Below are 18,135 nucleotides of genomic sequence, written 5' to 3' on the forward strand. Positions count from 1 at the left end.
CCAACAGCAGAAGGAAGGACATAATGCAGGAAAAAGAAGAATTTAATGAACTAGGAAAACACGAAGTAGAGAGGATTATATAGCTTGATCTTCAAAAAAAATAGAATCTCTAAGAATACTGATTAACCGAAATAAAGAAGAACCATGATTAAATAGTATTAGGAAAAAAGGCACAGACATTACTGTAGATACAGTAGAGCTCATAAAGACCATAAGAAAATTGTAAGTACACTTATATGCAAATCGATGTGACAGCATTATACAGAATGGATAGTTTTTTAGGAACGTGGAAATTATCAGAATCACTCAAGAAATAATATGGATAAAAACAAGCCATGAAAGATCGTTACAGCAATAAAAAGTTTGCCTTCCCCAAACTGACAAGGCTTAGGTAGGGTTACAGAAAACACAGAAAAAGAAGGAAAGCTACCCCATTTGCGTCATGAGGGCAGGAATACCTTGCTGTGACATTGGAAAAGGAAAGCATAACAACATAAACTTGTAGACCAGTCATGGTTGTGGTTATAGATTCAAAAGATCTCAACCACATACTCAGAGATCTAATACAGCTCTATTTAAAAAAAAAAAAAATCATAGCCAGTTAATTTTAGGACTACAAGAATGACTGAGCAAAGAAACTGTATTAATACAATTTACCTTCTCAGTGGATTAAAGAAGAAAAGCTAAGGGCGCCTGGGTGACTCCGTTGATTGAGCGTCCGACTCTTGGTTTCAGCTCAGGTCATGAGATCAAGCCCCGCGTCGGACTCTATGCTCAGCTGTGGAGCCTGCTTGGGATTCTCTCTCTCCCTCTGGCTCTCCCCCCAATTGCACACATGCATGTGTTCTCTCTCTCTCTGTGTCAAATAAATACAGTCTTTTAAAAAAATAAGAAAAGCTATATGACCACCTTAATAGATGGAAGGGAAAAAAAATCAGTAAAATTTAGCACTTAGAAGGGAATTTCCTTAGCCTGATTAAAGGTATCGGTAAAGCATCCACAGTAAACGTTATGGTTAATGATGAAAATCCAAGCACATGGACATTAAAGATGGGATGGAGGCAGGGATGTTCTTTACCTCGTTTTTTTAAATCGTATATTATGCTACAGGCCATCACCAGCACCTTATTGAGACAAGAAACATGATGTATGTAAGAAATGGAAAGACAAGGACAAAATGTGGATGAATTGATGAGTGGAAAATCCAAGAGAAACCTACAAACTGTCAGAACAAAGAAGAGAGCCCAGTGAGGTTGCTGAGCACGGTGTGGACGAGCACCAGCACGGGCCTGTAAGGAAACAGGGCAGCAGACCCCGCTCTTCAGAGCAAGCAGAACGTAGTTAGGAGTGAACGCAACACAAGATGTGCACAACTTTTCTGGAGAAAATTAGAAAAGTACAAAACATAACCGAGGGGGGTGCCTGGCTGGCTCTCTCGGTAGATCCTGCGACTCTTGATCTCGGGATCCTGAGTTCAAGCCCCACGTTGGGTGTAGACATTACTTAAAGAACAAAACAAAACAAAAGCAAACAAAAAATACATAATTGAAGGACCCCAAAAAACCCTACTCGGTGTTATAAAGATATGAATTCTCTTCAACTTAAAGTGGGAATTCAGTACAGTGTCATACAGTGCTTTTTCTCATGGAACTTCAAGAACTGATCTTTAAATTCAAAAGGAAAGGCACATGGCCCCAAATAGCCAATAAAAGTCTTGAAGAACAACACATCGTGGGCAGCCGGCCTTGTCGGTGTGAAGACTTACTTCCAGTTCAGGCCACGTGGTGTGAACGCAAGGTTACGCGAATAGATGAGCAGAGCAGAAGTAGAACCGGAAATAGATGTCTACGTATAAAAAATGTGGTGTGACAGCAGTGACATTACAAATCCAGGAGGAAGAAATGAGCTCTTCACTGGCACTGAGGCAACGGATCTTCCACGCTGGAAAAATGAGATGACTTAGTCCTGCCATTCATGAGAGTATCTAGGGGTAGGTGGAGAACGTAACGTGACAAGTATTTGTAGAAGTTAAAATATCTGGAAGAAAATCTGTGAGAGTGTATCAGTGATCTTGGGGCACAAGAACATGACCCCAGGGCCACAGTTTGAAAAGCACACTTAAAACGTACGTCTGACAGAAGTCGTCACAAACAAAACTAAAGGATCTGCCACAGACTTGGAAGAAGTTTCTCCAGTGCCTCTGGTGGACAAAGGATAATGTCCAGAATATACAAATTGCTGTCATCGAGGAACAGTGAGGTAAAAATCTAATTAAAAAGTAGACCAAAAAATATGAGCAGGCAGATAACAGAAGAAGCACTCCAGTCAGCTTATAAACCTACGGAAAGACGTGTGGCCTGTAGTAGCTGGGGAAATAAAAACCGGAATCCTAAGCAGTCATTTCATACCAATCTGCCTGACAAAATTAAAACACTCTGACGGTACCAACGGGTGGTGAGACCGTGGAGCAACATGAACTTGACCTTGTGGGTGGGAGTGAAACCACTAGCAGCCATGTTAGAGCACAGTTTGGCTGTCTCAGGCTCAGCTGAGGAGGGCCATAATCTATGACCAGCAGTCCCACTTGTGGGTAGACCATGCGGAGAAGCTGTCTCACGCAGCTGAAAGACGGTGTCCACTGTTGCGTTATTCCTAACAGAGAGACGTTGGCAATCCACAGAAGAGGGATGGAATGTGCTGTGTGCCTACTGTGGGAAGCTAGTCAGCAGGGAACGTGAAGTAAATAGAGCAACGTGGATCAAAACAGGCGTATTCCCCAAAGGTGCAAAAAGCGAGTCACTGTGCAGTGTCACCCATATAACTTTCAAATATACACAGAACAGTACTATACATTATTTATGAATATGGACATATGTAGTTTATTGAAAACACACATAGGGATAACGAAGCACCCAATTCAGGATGGTGGTTACCCCTAGCGAAAATGGGGTTTGCGGTGGGAAGGACACAAAGGGACTGAACTGCTACTTGTCACGTGCCAATGTTGTAAAATAGGGTTTTTTTTTTTAAGATTTATTCATGAGAGAGGGGGAGGGGCAGAGGGAGAGTGAGGGAGAGAATCTCAAGCAGACTCTGCTGAGTGTGGAGCCCGACTCAGGGCTCGATCCCATGACCCTGAGAGCACGACCTGAGCTGAAATCAAGAGTCGGACACTCAACTGACTGAGCCACCCAGGCTCCCCGTAAAATACTAAGACTTGATAAAGGTGAGTGGAGGGTGCATGGGTTCTTGTGCAATGCTCTCTAGGTTGTATGTGTGAAATCCTCCACGTGTAGACACTCACCAGTGGTGATGGTGCAGAGATTGCCTGGGCAAAAGCAGGCCAGCTACCTCTCTTCCTAAGAGGCCATGGGAAACTCTTCACCATGGTGAATGTATCGTGGTCCAAGACTTGACCCTTAGCTTTGCAAACCCAGAAACTTTTGCTTTTTGTTTGTTTATTTGCTCCTCACCCCTGCCCCCCCCCCCCCCGCCATGCTTTGCTTTGTTTCATTGTCTGCAAACCAAAGCTAGATTTGTCTCTCAGGGGCAGACTCAAACTGAATTCACAGATCCAATGAACCCAGAATGCCAGCTTAATAATTTGTAAAGAGAAATACATAGGACAGCACCCAGAACCTTGAAATCCCATGGCCTTGCCTGAGCCTGGTGTTGTTTCCCCTTAAGCTGTTCCACGGGAAACAGAGACGTGGCCCCAGGGTGACTTGGGGGCACACGGTGAGAAGTGTCTGCTGTAGAGACTAACATCCAAGGTTCCCGTGGCCGGCAGATTTCCTCCGACACGGGACTCCAGCTTGTAATCAGAATATGGACTGCATGTTATGCTCAGGGTATGGGGTCTACACATCCCTCTTTTGGGACTGGCCGGAAGCGCCCCACGGGCTTCACAAAGGGTCTGAGCAGCTCTGAGCGCTGGGAGACCAAAAAATGCCATCGTGGGCTTGACATGGTTTATGATGTTGCTTTTTTATCTTTTAAGGTGTGTGTATTTCCCATCTTTTCCATCACAGAAACCAGTCTTTATGCTAACAAAGAATAATGCTTAATTGCTAATTTAATTACTAAATTAATTATGAATCAGTCAAGTTGCTTGGTATTTTCCTTATAAAATCTGAGTTGAATGGGCATTTCAGGGAGATGGAACATAGTTGCCCAGTGTTTCTTCATTCCTGTGACCCCATCTCACTAAGTGTGGCCTTGCTTCGCACCTTGTAGGGGTTCTGGAATTCTCTCTTCTACTGGAGCCTGCTTCTCCATCCCCCGCCTTTCCATCTGCTGAGCTCTTCTTGCAAGCCCAGGAACCCTTCTTCCCCTGAGTGACCGTGCAGTCCTCCCCCAGACCGTGCGTGGGGTGCGTTAGTCTTCTCGTGCACGTCACATCGTCCTCAACTCCAAGTTCCTAGAGAAAACCGCCATGCTAAGCGCCATGTGCCAATGACAGGCACGGATCATGCACAACCACCAAATGCATATTACACCCCTGAGTTATACTTACAGTGGCCTTTCCCATTTTCGAAGTTTTTTTCATACGTTTTTATTTGATTTTTCCAATAACCGTGCAAGATTAGGAGAGCCATCTTCACAGATGACACAGTCGGTAACCAAGGCTACCACAGGCCCTTTGTAGAAATACTAGACCAGCCGGGATGGCAGGGAGCCGTGGCAGTGGAGAACATACATTATTCAACTGCTGCATTCTCAAGCAGAGCCCCTGGCTTCCCAGTGCATTTGGGGATGCAACCTTAGATCAACCCCAAATAGAACCCCCACATCAGAGATGAGTCTGCCCCAGAGACAAATTCAGTCTTCGGAAGGGCTCGGGAGCACATGGTGGTTGAGATCGGCCATTTTTTCCATTTGCAGCCACTCAAGAGTTCCGATATTGATAGCCCTGTGGTTGCAGCGAAATTTTAAAACTTAAGACTTAAAAAAGAAAATCTTTGCGTACAGTGATTAAAGTCTGCGCTTTACCCGCTAGGAAGCTACCAGAATGACCACTCTAGTACCAGACTGGTGGAGACTCAGGCGAACTTGTGTCCCTGGCGTGTGATCCAGAGCCCTGTCTCGCACCCCGGGCATCCCACAGCTTCCAGCTCGCGTCGGCTGCAAACTCGTCCTGCCACAGACTGGAAGGAAGCTGCGGTTCGTCCTCCAGTCCCCAAGAAAGCTCCAGCATGAACGTGCCCCTCGCAGCCAAGTCCCCGATGAGCTGCTATATTGGGCCTTCTTTCACTCGCTCTGCAGTAGTGGAGACTGGTTGGCACGGAGAAGACTCTTTAAATGCAAGATTTATTCTGTTTCTTTTTAAAGAAATTCTGCACTCCCCCTCCCCCTTCTCTTGGCTCACGGGAGGAGTTCGGATCCGAATCCATACACGTCCATACACACATACACTCTTAGCTCATGGGGTGTAAGATAGTTCTCAGTTTTTGCTCGTTATCCCTCTTTGCCTTAAAAATGGGATGCCTCCTGACTGCCAAGTCCTACCAAACTTGGGGCCTTATGAATATGTAGAGGAGTTTTCATAAAATGATGTGGATGCAGCAGCCCTTTGTGTTCTAGAAAAACGTTTCCAGGGCCCCTTGAGACTTCCCAGTGCTCGCGGAGAACGAGGCTTCCCGCAGAGAAGAGGAAGCCGAGAGAATAGGACATGATTGGATTGGTTAAGTGGTCGATGATTCAAGGAGGAAAAGTGCTGCCCTGTTGTAATGCTCCCGTGGCCACGGCAGCCCTCGCTCCGTGAGCCGGAGCCCGGTGAGCCCGTGAGCCGTGGTGCGTGTAGCCTGCTCAGCCCAGCGCTGCCCGCCGGGCTGGGTGGCCCCTCGCTGCAGAGGGTATCGCTCTTCTGGTGCTACTCGTTAGCATTACGGATTGAGTTCCGGGGAGGGACCGTCTTCAGGTATTTGTTTACAGCTGAACCTTGCATATCCTTCCTTAATCCAACAATTGGCTGAATCTTAAAATTGAAAGAAAAGGAATAACCGCAGAACTAGCCTATCTGTCTGCTTGTCATTAAAGACCCGGCTGTCGGGAGCCATAATGAGGTACCATATTAATTCCAGAATGCATTTTGTCCCCCGGACAACAATGACTGGTAGATTATGCAGTTTTCTCATGATTAATGAAAGTCAAGCTCTCCAGATAACCAGAATAAACAAAAGAAGTCCATTTTGTGATTCTGACCTAATTGCTTCTTAATTGCACTGCTTTTCTTGCTCCTTTTCAAAATTTGCTTCTCTGAAGTCATTCTCCTAGTGAGGAGGGGAAATTAGTGTCTGTGGACCATTTTCCTTTCAGAGGTACCGGTTTGTGTGGAATTGCTGGCCATTGTCCGTGAGCTGCTCGCTCGGCCACTTCAGTCCTTAACTGCTTCAATGCTTTTAGCTGTGGCTGAGCTCCAAAGATGACTTTTTCAAGAAATCTGTCTCCTTTTCCCACTGATTTGCCATTTAAGATAGATGCCTTTAGTTCTAGAAGCCGATCCCTCGCCACCGTGGTAAACTGCATTAAGAGCTGACAGGTAAAACGAGGTTTCTGAAGTGTATTGGCCCCATGGAAGGTTTTCAGCTGCTTCCGTGCTGGTGGCAGTGTGTTTCGCTGTGTGAAGTGCAGGGACAGTCTACAGATCACAGAGGCCAGCGTGGAGCGACCTCGTTGTGGGCGCTGACAGACAGGTCCCTACCCTGCTGCAGGCTCCCAGCACAACTCTTTCACTCTTTGGACCTTGGGTATGAAAAGACTGTTCGAGAACGGTTTTCCTCAGGGCAAAGATGCTTTACTGTCTCCCCAGCCTCTTTTCCAAGCTGGTGTCCACAGTACCACCATTTTGGAAACTGAAGGCACTGAAACCCCAAGTTGACGGTGGCCTCGTGGTCCTGACAGGCCGTAAGCCCATCCCAGATGTATTGCTCTGTGTCTGGAGCCATCTGGCATGTTCTCCAGGTCCGTGGAGCCTGCCTTGAAGGGTCCCCGTGATGGTTTCTGCCGAGCTGGGTCTACCGTGATGGGTCCTTTCTGCCTCTAGCCTGGGATACTTTAGCGTCTTCAACCTTGATCTGGCAGAGTCCGATTTCTTAAAAGAGCCATTCCGTGTCCTCGCAGCGTTATGCCTGTTTGTGGAGAACAGACTTGAGAAGTGCCTTGTTTTGATCTGCCCATCGTTTATCCCCGGCCCCCTGGACCGCCTTTGTTCAGAGGCAGTGCCTGGGTACTGAGGGGTCAGTACTCCTTAAAGTGAAAGGTGCAAGCGGGCGGGCTCAGGTTCCCGCGGGCCCTCACCCTGCTCCAGCCTGGCAGGGTGACAGACATGTGTCCCTGTTGCCTCGGGGCGGGGGGGAGGGCGGTCAGCGGGACAGAGCCAGGTTCCACATACAGCTTTGCCAAGAATGCCAGAAGCCCCACGTGCTCGCTGCAGAAATGCGAAAAGAACATCGACACGCGGTTCGTTCCACCCCTCAGAAATAACCACTGTGAATTGTGAAAAGCACATCTCTAGAGGTGTATCTGCATGTGAGAATAAATGGGACTTCACTGTTTTAAAACACGCTTTTTTTATTTCGGCGTTAGAAAGATGTTCTCAATATGTTACTTTTCGCTGAAATCCTCTTTTAAAATGTAACTCCGGTTGTGTTTTCCTGTTTCCTTATGTCCCGTTGTCACTTTCTCTCAGAATAGGCCGGGGCCTTCTGCAGACACCCAGTTCGTCCGAGAATGTCCACCCCGGCCGGTCGGGCTGCTTGTGCTCTCCAGAGCCTTCCCGAGGCTGGTCCAGGTTCTTCGTTCAGAGAACGGTCTTCTCTCTCCCCTCAGGTGTCAGCGGAAGCAGTGGCGGGTGGACCTGCCAGCCACCAGCGTGGTGATCACATTCCACAATGAAGCCAGGTCGGCCTTGCTGAGGACAGTGGTCAGGTGAGGGCAGGAGAGGCCCCCCGTTGCTCACCTGCTGCACCGTGTGGGAGGCGTTCGCTGGCAGGGATGCTAGACATGGCCCCGCGTCCCCAGCACACCCAGGCCAGGGCTGTCTGTGGGGGGGACAGGCAGGTCCCCTCACTGCAGCAGGAGGAGTGGCCGATGGTTTCTCCAGCCAAGGATTGGGACCTGCACATGAGAATTCCCCACCCCACAGGATACCCCTGAAGGCCTCCAACTTTTATCTTTCTATTTCCTCAGTGTGCTTAAGAAAAGCCCGCCCCACCTCATAAAAGAGATCATCTTGGTTGATGACTACAGCAGTGACCGTGAGTACCACGCCAGAGTCCTCCCCCTCACCCGGCCCTTCTCCTGGACGCCAGCTTCCCTTAGTGTGGGTGCTAATGACGAGTTTCCTGAAAAGGCCAGAAATCAGGGCCCGTAGAAAGAAGAGGTGCCTCTCTGATGCCCCAGGAGCTCCTCTGCCCACAGATGACCGAGATTCACAGTACCTGAATACAAAGCCCTTGTCAGCCGCCTTCCAAATGTTCTTCTTCTCTCTTTGCCTAGCTGAAGATGGGGCTCTCTTGGGGAAAATTGAGAAGGTGAGGGTTCTCAGAAATGATCGGCGAGAAGGTAAGACCTTTTTCTTAATTCAATACCAAGACTGTTGAATTCTGACTTTTCCCGAGCCCGGCAATAACTTAAAGAAATGTTTCAGCTAAAGGAACAATTAACTTTCTAGTCTTTTTGTCTGTCTCTCTCTACCAGAGCCTCTTGGGAGCCTCTCCCAGCAAAGCCTAGGGAGGACATTGAAAGCTTAATTGAAATTGTTTGTATACGAGGGCAGCCGTTCAAATTACATTTTTATTTATGTATTTAGAAAATTGGCTCCTCTCTTCCTTTTACAATCTAGGAAGTCTTATCAGTCCCTGGAGTACTAGAGTTTAGAAGAAAAACAAAGATTTAGCAGTGAGAAGTTTAATGACTCCATGCTCCAGGCATCTGATAAAGTAAGGGATTCAAGTTTGACAGCCCGCTGAAGGTGAGGCATCCCGAGAAGGAGGATAGCCCTGCAATTACATGCTCATTGGATTTTGCAAATGCCAGCTTCAGAACCCGCGGTCAGTCTTATCTGCCGGAGCTGGGCTCATCCAGTCGACTTTATTGGCAGTTCTAAGAGAGACTCCAGAGGGGGAAAGTATTACTTTGAAGTGTCTGGAAAGGAAGCTCAAATCACAAGGTAATTAACATCCCGTGTATCAGTGCTGTTGGAGGGCACGGTGACTGGATTCTAGACTCCACCAGAGTCCAGAGAAACCTTTCAGGAAAGGAAGACTGCACAGCCTTAAAACATGCCATTTTGGTTGTTTGAGGATGACTGTGTTGATTTCGGAGTGGTGCTTGCATTTCCTGATCAGTAGATACTCTTTCTTCTGGTTCCCTGGACAGTCCAGCCGGAGTCAAGCAGTACAGTTTTCTTAGCACGAATTTCAGCCGCGGTTAAGTGATTGAGCCTGTTGGGACAATGCCATCAGCACCATATTGTAACCAACCTAGGTCATCAATCCAGATGTTCAAGATACATAAGCAATGGGGGGCGCCTGGGTGGCACAGCGGTTAAGCGTCTGCCTTCAGCTCAGGGCGTGATCCCGGTGATCTGGGATCGAGCCCCACATCAGGCTCTTCTGCTATGAGCCTGCTTCTTCCTCTCCCACTCCACCTGCTTGTGTTCCCTCTCTCACTGGCTGTCTCTATCTCTGTCGAATAAATAAATAAAATCTTTAAAAAAAAAAAAAAAAGATACATAAGCAATGGGACCGGCCTTGCTCCCAAGCAAGCTCTGTTTGCTGGGCTCCCATCTGGCTCCCAAGCTTAGCATAAACCAAACCCTTGAGATCAGACTGAAAATCTTGCCTTAAATTTGCTCCCAAACTGCATAATAACTTTTTGAATTTAAACCCGAAGTGGCTTCTAGCACAGGGGGGAAAAAAAAGAAGAGGAGGAAAAGAAATTATTTTTCGTGTTGGCATTTTATAACTGACAAATCACTTGGTAACCTGGTCAGAGAGTGCCATTAACCTCAGAAATCAGTGCTTCTGAGTGGGTGAAGTTAGGATGTTCGTTTGGGTAAGAGCCCATATTGATGCTATGTTTTAGAACGGGATGAGGAGGGGCTGCTGGGGGAAGGAAGAGGGTGGGAAGCCTGTTTGGAACAAACGAAGTGTGCGATAGTTGAGTGAGAAAATGCACACACACAAACATATATGTGTCCTTGGCTGTACGTATGTGTGTGTAAATATCGCATGTATTTGAACATATGGACAGGTGCCTACAGTATTGCTAGTAGATGACAGAGAAAATCAGTTGCATGAAATATGGCAGCGAAGGAACAGCTTAGCTTCATTTAGTGCTGGGGATTTTATTGTGCCAGTGATTCTTGATCTCACTGTTTATTAGAATCAGCTGAGGACCTTCAAAGATGACCTTGGCGGGACTCATGTGCCAAATTCTGTGTCCCTGGGGTGGTTACCAGCTGAAATCTCTGTTCTTTCTGCCTTCCGATTGTTCCTTTTCACGGACTGCTTGGGGTCTCCCCTGTGCCTGAGGATCGGGCGTCAGCCGAGGATTTATGGGGAGGTTATCGCCAGACTGGGGGCTAACCTCCTTTCCGGGATCTCCTCCTTCAGTTTCCAGCCACTCTAAAGACCTTGGACTCTGTCCTCTTGACACCGCAGGCCAAAAAGGCAGTGTTGTTGTGGGTCATCGCGAAACCTCAGGAGAAACGCCACAAGCAGGGGCACTTCGCTCCACGTGATTTTCTTCTTTTAAGGATTGAACCCCTTCCCGTTTCTTCCTGCTTCTGACTGCTGTCTGGCCCTTTCCAATACTTGCCTTTTCTGTCTTGATGAGGGTTTATAACTGTGCTCTGAGCAAGGGTTTGCCCAGTACACACTGATACTCTTGCCTTCGCAACACCGGGACCAGAAGGCTTTCTTTTCCCTCCCATGGCATGCAGCTTTATAAGAACCATTGAAAACCCACTTTGACCACTGTGTGTGAAGGAACTCAAAACACTGGTCCTCACTGGCTGTGAACAGTCACATCATCTTCATATATAGTTATCCCCCCTTATACGTTCTGAGACCCCCAGGGGATGCCTGAAACCACGGGTCATACAGGACCCTGTATAGACTGTTCTTTCCTATGCATACGTACCTCCAGCGAGGTTTCAGTTATAAATTAGGCACAGTAAGAGATTAACAACAATAATAGTAAAATAGGACAGTCATAGCAGTGTACTATATTAGTTACGTGAATGTGGTCTCTCTCAAAGTGCAGTATAGGATGGCCCTCACCCTTCTCGTGCTGACGTGAGACGATAAAATGCCCACGTGACGAGATGACGTGACATGAGTGACTGAGACCTAGGGACGCAGCGTCAGGCTACTACTGATCTTCTGAGGAGACATCAGAAGGAGGGCCATTTGATTCCAGACGGCAGTTGACCATGGGTCACTGAATCTGTGAAAAGCAAAGCCACAGACGAGGCAGGCGATACGGTATAGAGCCCAGCATCCATCGCAGAGGCATTTATGACCACCGCTTCCAGTGACACATATACTGCTTGTGATAAGACTTTGCGTGATCATAAAAACCCTGTATTAGGAACAGATCACAAGTATATCAATAGCATCATTTGACCGATGGTGGAACTAATTTTTTGTGTAAAAGCCCATCACCTGGGGTTTGTCATGTATGTTACTGGGCTGTGCTAAGTCTTAGGAAGACAAAGATATTTGCAACACTGTTCTCGTTACAATATCACCACAAAACTCGGCTCCGTCAGCCCTGGAAGCATCTGAGTAACACCTTCCATGGCCCAGTTAATTGGAAAACTCTGCTGCTGTGTTGCAGGAAAGTAGTTGTGGAAGTTCCACGCTTGAGTGGCTTGATAGAGGAGACTTCAGTTATGTAAAGGCCTTTCTCAGAGGGCAGTAGTTCTAAGAAAGTTGTCTTCCCGGTCATCCAGCTGACTTGGAAAAAGAAGTCCCGACAGAGCTCTGTCTTGGTGACCACAGGGCAGAATTGATCCTACCAGCCAGGTTTGCTGCAGCGCCGTGTGGGCTGTCGATGCCGGGGCTGGACGAGCTGTTCTGGGGCTTTTTCTCAGATACCCTGATGCGCTTTTGAAATCCCTTCCGCAGGCCTGATGCGCTCACGGGTCCGGGGAGCCGATGCAGCCCAGGCCAAGGTCCTGACATTCCTGGACAGCCACTGTGAGTGCAACGAGCACTGGCTGGAGCCCCTCCTGGAGCGGGTGGCCGAGGTGAGGCGCGGGGCTCGCGCTGTGGTTTGCCTTGATGCCGGAAAGGGGAAAGAAGTGCCGCTTGGACATCTGTTCAAAGAGTATTTTATTCACCGTAGGAATCTACAGCTGGGGAGAAAAGCACTTGCCAGGTGGGAGGCAAGGATCAGCAGAGGCTGGCGAAAGCCTGATGAGTTTAATACAGCCCTTTTCTTTCTCTTCGGGGGACCTTCCCTCCTTGCCTGCAGCTGCGCAGCCAACTCTCTGAGCTCAAAAGGGGCAGAGTGCTTAGAACAGCGCCGGGCATCCAGCAAGCGCGAGCCGGGCGTTTGCTGCGTGAGGGCTGGGGCGGCGGGGTGGCCGTCTCCTGCTGTGCTGCTCGCTGAGAAACCCAGCCTGCGGGCTTGTGGCGGGACGGGTGCCCGTGACCACACCGTTGACCCTTTGAGGCTGTCAGGGTGACCCGTGGCACACTCTGTGTACCTCTGTCTCTAGAAACATCATCAGTGGTATTACTTTTGGCCTTTTGCCATTTCTCTTGCCTTTTACTTGTTCTATTGACTTTCTTTCCTCCCTACTGAGAAAGTGTTTCTTTGTGGTGATAAAGCAAACTTAATGAAAGTCGTAGAGAAATAGAAAATGAACAAGTCATGCCTTTTACAAGTCAGGCGTGACAAGGACATAGCTGACAGTAAGTCCTGAAATAGTAACTAACCACAAGCTACTAGTAATTACGATACAATGATGTTGATCTTGTACACAAGATGATATTCAGTTCTCTTTACTAACCACATGTTAGACACATTACCTTTAAGCCAGGTATTATCCCCATTTGACACATGAGGGACTTGGGGTCCAGGGAACTTTAATATCACTCCCAAAGTCCACACAGGAGGGAGAGCCAGGATGGCCCTCTTACACATCACACCCACCTAGCTGAAAGAAGAGCCCCTCTGGAATCCCCACGCCACCTCTCCCGGGCCAGTCCTCACCGCGCCAGGCTGTTGCCCAGGGAGGCAGAGGACACAGGAAAGCCACAGCCAAGATGCTGGCATGTGCAAAGACCCCATGCTTCCCCGGCGGAATTGTCAGAATTATTTCCAGTACCCTCTCCTCGAGTAAGCATGGAAGGAGTGGAAAGCCGTAATTCTCACTAATTCCAGTCCTATCAAAAGAAGTCAAAACAAAAGAAGTGGCCTTTGAAGTTGAGCACATTATGTTCTTTGACTCGAACCCCCAGGTCCAGAAGGAGCCAGGCAAGGAAGATTGGATTCCCTATGCTCGGTGCCTTGCACGGGGGTTCCTGCCCCATAAACGGGCACCTGCAGTTACTGGGACTTTGTACTCTTCTCTTTCATGTGCCTCCGACGGATTCTGTTCTCAGCTCTGCAGATTCTGTTACTCATTTGTTTTTCACAGCCTTTCTTCTGGTTGCCACAAGTTCTGTAAACGGCTCAAGGAACGCATTTGCTCTTTTGTTAACTAGCCGCATGGGGCAACGCCTCTCACCAGCATCAAGCATCTGGCTTTAAAGAGGGCGGGAAAGTTAAAAGGCCTTATGTTCACAAACCACCAGCATAATAACTGGGGCAAAAAGACTTGCCTCCATCTAAGGGGAAAAAATGTTTTGTTGGGTAGGCTCACAGGTGAGACATACTTCGAATCTGGGATTCTCGAGTTGACTCGGGCTACCTTTGGCTGTGATGATATCCATGCTCTCCTCATCACAGGCCCCCAGAAACAGACTCCTAGCATTGTCGCGTGGCTGTCTCAGCCTCGAGAACATTCCCGGGGTTGAGCGAAGCTCACAGAATAGGATGCTTAAGGACAGCTGAACTTAGATTCTGTCAGAAGGAAAGCAGTCCTGTGCTTGGAAGTTTTGACATTTGGGAAAACAGGAAAGAACACTGGGGACACCCGGGTGCAGTCCTCGCTGTCAGCCAGGGCAGCAAATGCCGGAGGTATCCCATGGCCACGGCTGTCCGCTCAGGGAGCGATTCTCTCTGCCCACTCGCTGTTCACCTCGCTCGGCACAGAACAGACACCATCTGTGTGACGGCAGAGGGCAGGGCGCGTGGGATGGGGAGCCCCGGGGCCTCCGTGGGCCTGGGGTGGCAGGTGGTGAGAGGGGCGCGGGGTGTCCCTGAAACTGCCGGCCACCAGTATCTACCTCTGCTGGGTGGGATGCTTTGTTTTGTTTGTGATACCGACTCCCGTCTTTTGTTGATTTGTTTTTCAGGACAGGACTCGGGTTGTGTCCCCTATCATCGATGTCATTAATATGGACAACTTTCAGTACGTGGGCGCGTCCGCTGATTTGAAAGGCGGTAGGTGCCGCTCCTGGTCCAGCCTGCCTTGCTCTGGCCGTCTGCATGGCGGCTGAGCACTGCTCCCACTCTGTCACGAGTGACAGTGACAGCAGCTTGCTCACCGCCAGTGCGCGTGCCGCGAGCAAAGGGCGTCTCCATGCCCGACAAGTAGAATCTCATAAAGAGAGAGAAAAATAGCCTTCTTTCCCTTAAAGAACTTCCTGTGCTTCCTGTCTTCCTCTTATCTCCTTGACCTTCTGCGGCTGGGTTGGCACGTGTGGCTTAGTACACAGTTCGGGTGTCATTTTAATCAGAAAAGATTAAGCCTTCCCAAGTCGGAGTCTGGGACGAGACGTCGCCAGAGCTGACAGGTGGTCCGTGGTGAGCGTCAGAGCTCAGCGTTTGCGGAGTGGAAGGGCCGGGCTCGCCCATGCCTCCTCTCTGACACCGGCTCCCCTGATAGCTTGCGTCTCCCTGGTGACAGAGCCATCAGCCCCTGGGTCCTCCCAGGCTCCCGCTGACCGCCCAAGCCCTCTCGTCACCCCTACACCTGGCTTGGTTGTGCAGCCCTCCTCCTCACCCTGCCAGCCATCCACATCCTGCTTGGAATGGCCGCATCAGCTTCCTGTTGGTCCTCACAGCCTCCGGATATGTTCCTTCCCACCCACCCACCCCTGGGGCCCCACGAATAACCTGTCTCATGCTCTCTACCTTCCAAAAACTATCAGAGGCCCCCAAAGAACTTCTGTTCATGTGGGCTGTATGTAGCCACATTTGCTGTGTTAGAAATGAAAGCCAAGAAATTGTTAAAACACAAGACAGTGCAAGTACACATCCCATTGTCCATCAGAGTACCGATGTTACACGCTCTACGGCTTCTGGAAAGCTCCATCGTGTACTTTTGAAAGAGTGAGCGTGAAGGAGGCATGTAAGGTCTTAGTGCAAATATCAAAGTAGTTTTGATGGGATAGACCCCCGAAGGGTTGGCGGACCCCAGTGGGCTCCTGGACGCAGCACTTCATGGTGTGAGAGGTACACAGGAGCCACACCAGCCCCCTCGAAGGAACTGGTCATGTGACGCCTGGCTCTTACTAGTCGTCCTTGTGTCCCTAGGACCGGGGAGGTGGGGAGGGCTGGTGACTCTGCCCACGAGGCTCTCCCACAGCCCAGCAAGGAATGCTCTGTGCTCTCAAACTCAAGCTGGTTGGTAGCCATGCCTCAGAACTCGGCCGGGAGCCAAGAGGTCAGCAAAGACTGCTTGAAGCAGCTGAAAGACATATCAAAGCCGTTGGCTTCTGTTTGTGTAATCTCTTCACTATTGATTCTTCACACCTAAGATCCATAGTTTCTTTTCCAGCTGTCCAGCACCCCAGTTGCTTTATGTGAAACGAGGGGCTTCTTTCCCCACCTTCTAACACTTGAAGCTGATTAGAGGAGGATGGACTATTCCAGATAGACAGACACAGGATTAGCTGATAGTCTAGCATCAAAAAAAGAAGACCGTGAAACTATAAAATTGGGCACAACCTTAGAAAACAGAATGCTGAGAAAGTCAGTGAGACTGGGGTTTTTGACCCCACCTGCCATGTCACTGTGGGCTGGCCACTTCACCCACGCCTCAGTATCCCCATCCGAGAAGTGGGGGGAATGGGAGTGCCCACCACAGGGGTTAGCGAAGGGATGAGAGTAGCCAGCATGAGGTCAGTGATGTGAGCGAGCAGCTCCCCCATCTCAAGCATCAGCAACAGGGCGGTCATGGTGGGAGGACTCTCCTTACGTCAGGCAATGTAACATTCAGAAAAGACTCTCAGTGAGTGGTGAGAAGGTTTGGGGTTTTAAAGAGGACTGATCCCTAGTTATCAAGAGAACATTAGTGTTCAGAATGTCTTCTTCCTGCGGAGATTTGCAAGAGCTGAGAATTGATGGGCTCTCTTTTTCCCACGGCAACTGCTTATTCGAGAGCCAGTGTAGGGATGCAGATGCCATGGGGGGTGAGGGGGGAGGGCTGGGGGGGTGGGGAGGGTAGGGGTGCAGTCCTCCTGCTGGGTCAGAAGAAGAGGAGGCACCAAATTGACTCTAGGAGCATTTTCTCAAATCCCTTTAGGGAAAAAAATCAAGGGTGATGTTTTTAGCAGATTCTCCAAACCTAATAAAGTTGTCTCTTTGGACCAAATTTATAAAATAATAATGATCATTCAAAAAATGCGGTAACGTTATGTTGACTGGCCCATTGAGGCCTTTGCATTGTCTGTTCATAACACAGGCAGGACATTTCTCGTTCCCCTGGTTGAGGCATGCCTTCTGCCTCAGGGAGAGCTGGGCTCTTCAGGAAAAGCCCGTGTGGGGCCTCCCTCAGTTTCCCCTGTGTGCTGCTGTCTCTGCCGCCTGGCCTCCCAGCTGCTCGCTGTTCTTTGCTAGCCTGCCACGCTTGGCAATAATAGCTGGGAGACCTTTTTGGTCCCATGCCTCTGGTTGAGCCATGAAGTACACTGTGCTGGCCCAGGAGACACCCCCCCAGCCCACACCTCCCATCCTGCCCCGCTCAGGCTACAGACACGAGGGCTGGCAGGGCAGACGAACGTTGACCTCAGAGCACACTGAAGAGAAAGCCAAACTCAGGTATTGCACAAGCCCTGCCGACAAAAAGCCTGATGGCACAGAGCTGAAGGGTAGGTGGCCCTGGAGTAATTAGGTGTGGCTGTCAGACCTTTGGAAATGCAGTGAGCCGCCTGTCACCAAGAAGTGGTCTCCTCGTGCGTCTCAAGAACGTCAGCAGGTGGGGTGTGCTGGCTCCCACTGGCTCGAGCGGGGTGCCTTCTGCGTGAGGGTGAGACCCAGCAGCTTGGACGCGAATGTCAGAAACCAGGTCCACGCACCCGGCCTAAGCTCGGCCGTCCGGAGCGGCCTGTGGATTCTGAAAGCGAATTGGGACAGCTGCTGTATTTCTCAGAAATCGCAGCCTGCTGCCCGCTTTGCCACTTGCTTCGGCTTGGTTTCATCTAAAAGTTTTCCCTCTGCCACCTCGCCCCCTGTAGTTTAGTTGCAGTCAAGAGTCATGGAGGAGGGGGCGCCTGGGTGGCACAGCAGTTAAGCGTCTGCCTTCGGCTCAGGGCGTGATCCCGGCGATCTGGGATCGAGCCCCACATCAGGCTCTACTGCTACGAGCCTGCTTCTTCCTCTCCCACTCCCCCTGCTTGTGTTCCCTCTCTCGCTGGCTGTCTCTATCTCTGTCGAGTAAATAAATAAAATCTTTAAAAAAAAAAAAAAAAAAAGAGTCATGGAGGAGGCCAAGTTGGCCCGCCAGGGGACCTCTGCTCTAGTCCCTCCCCTGGGTTCTTTTGCCCTGGGACAGAGTGGGAGGCATGGTGGCAGATTTGACTCTGTCCCACCTGTTTTCTCTGTCCTTGCAGCCCTCTGTTCCTTTTTAGTTATTCTCAGGCATTTTAATTGTAGGAAGGGCTGACCCACATTTTCTGTTTGGGGTGAGCTTTTCGGGGAAGAAGTCAGTGTGCACCCTCCCCCCGGTCCCCCTGCCCCAGGTTCTCCCCTCTGCTGCTGCTTTAGTGGTGGTGCTTTTATTTAATTTTT

At 49.4% G+C, this 18,135-nt stretch overlaps 1 protein-coding gene across 1 annotated transcript in view; it reads left to right on the plus strand.

The window, feature by feature from the left end:
- The window catches only part of GALNT2 (polypeptide N-acetylgalactosaminyltransferase 2), a 184,335-nt gene that overhangs the window by 139,660 nt on the left and 26,540 nt on the right, over positions 1–18,135 (plus strand). Inside the window, exons 4-8 of the mRNA XM_045783555.2 lie at positions 7,831–7,929; positions 8,191–8,258; positions 8,500–8,565; positions 12,138–12,259; positions 14,478–14,565. Of these exons, the coding sequence (XP_045639511.1) occupies positions 7,831–7,929; positions 8,191–8,258; positions 8,500–8,565; positions 12,138–12,259; positions 14,478–14,565 (443 nt within the window). The remainder of the gene's footprint in view (positions 1–7,830; positions 7,930–8,190; positions 8,259–8,499; positions 8,566–12,137; positions 12,260–14,477; positions 14,566–18,135) is intronic.

The sequence above is a fragment of the Ursus americanus genome, chromosome 6 (assembly GCF_024610735.1).
Source record: "Ursus americanus isolate L20-20 chromosome 6, mUrsAme1.1.p, whole genome shotgun sequence".
NCBI classification, from domain to species: domain Eukaryota; kingdom Metazoa; phylum Chordata; class Mammalia; order Carnivora; family Ursidae; genus Ursus; species Ursus americanus.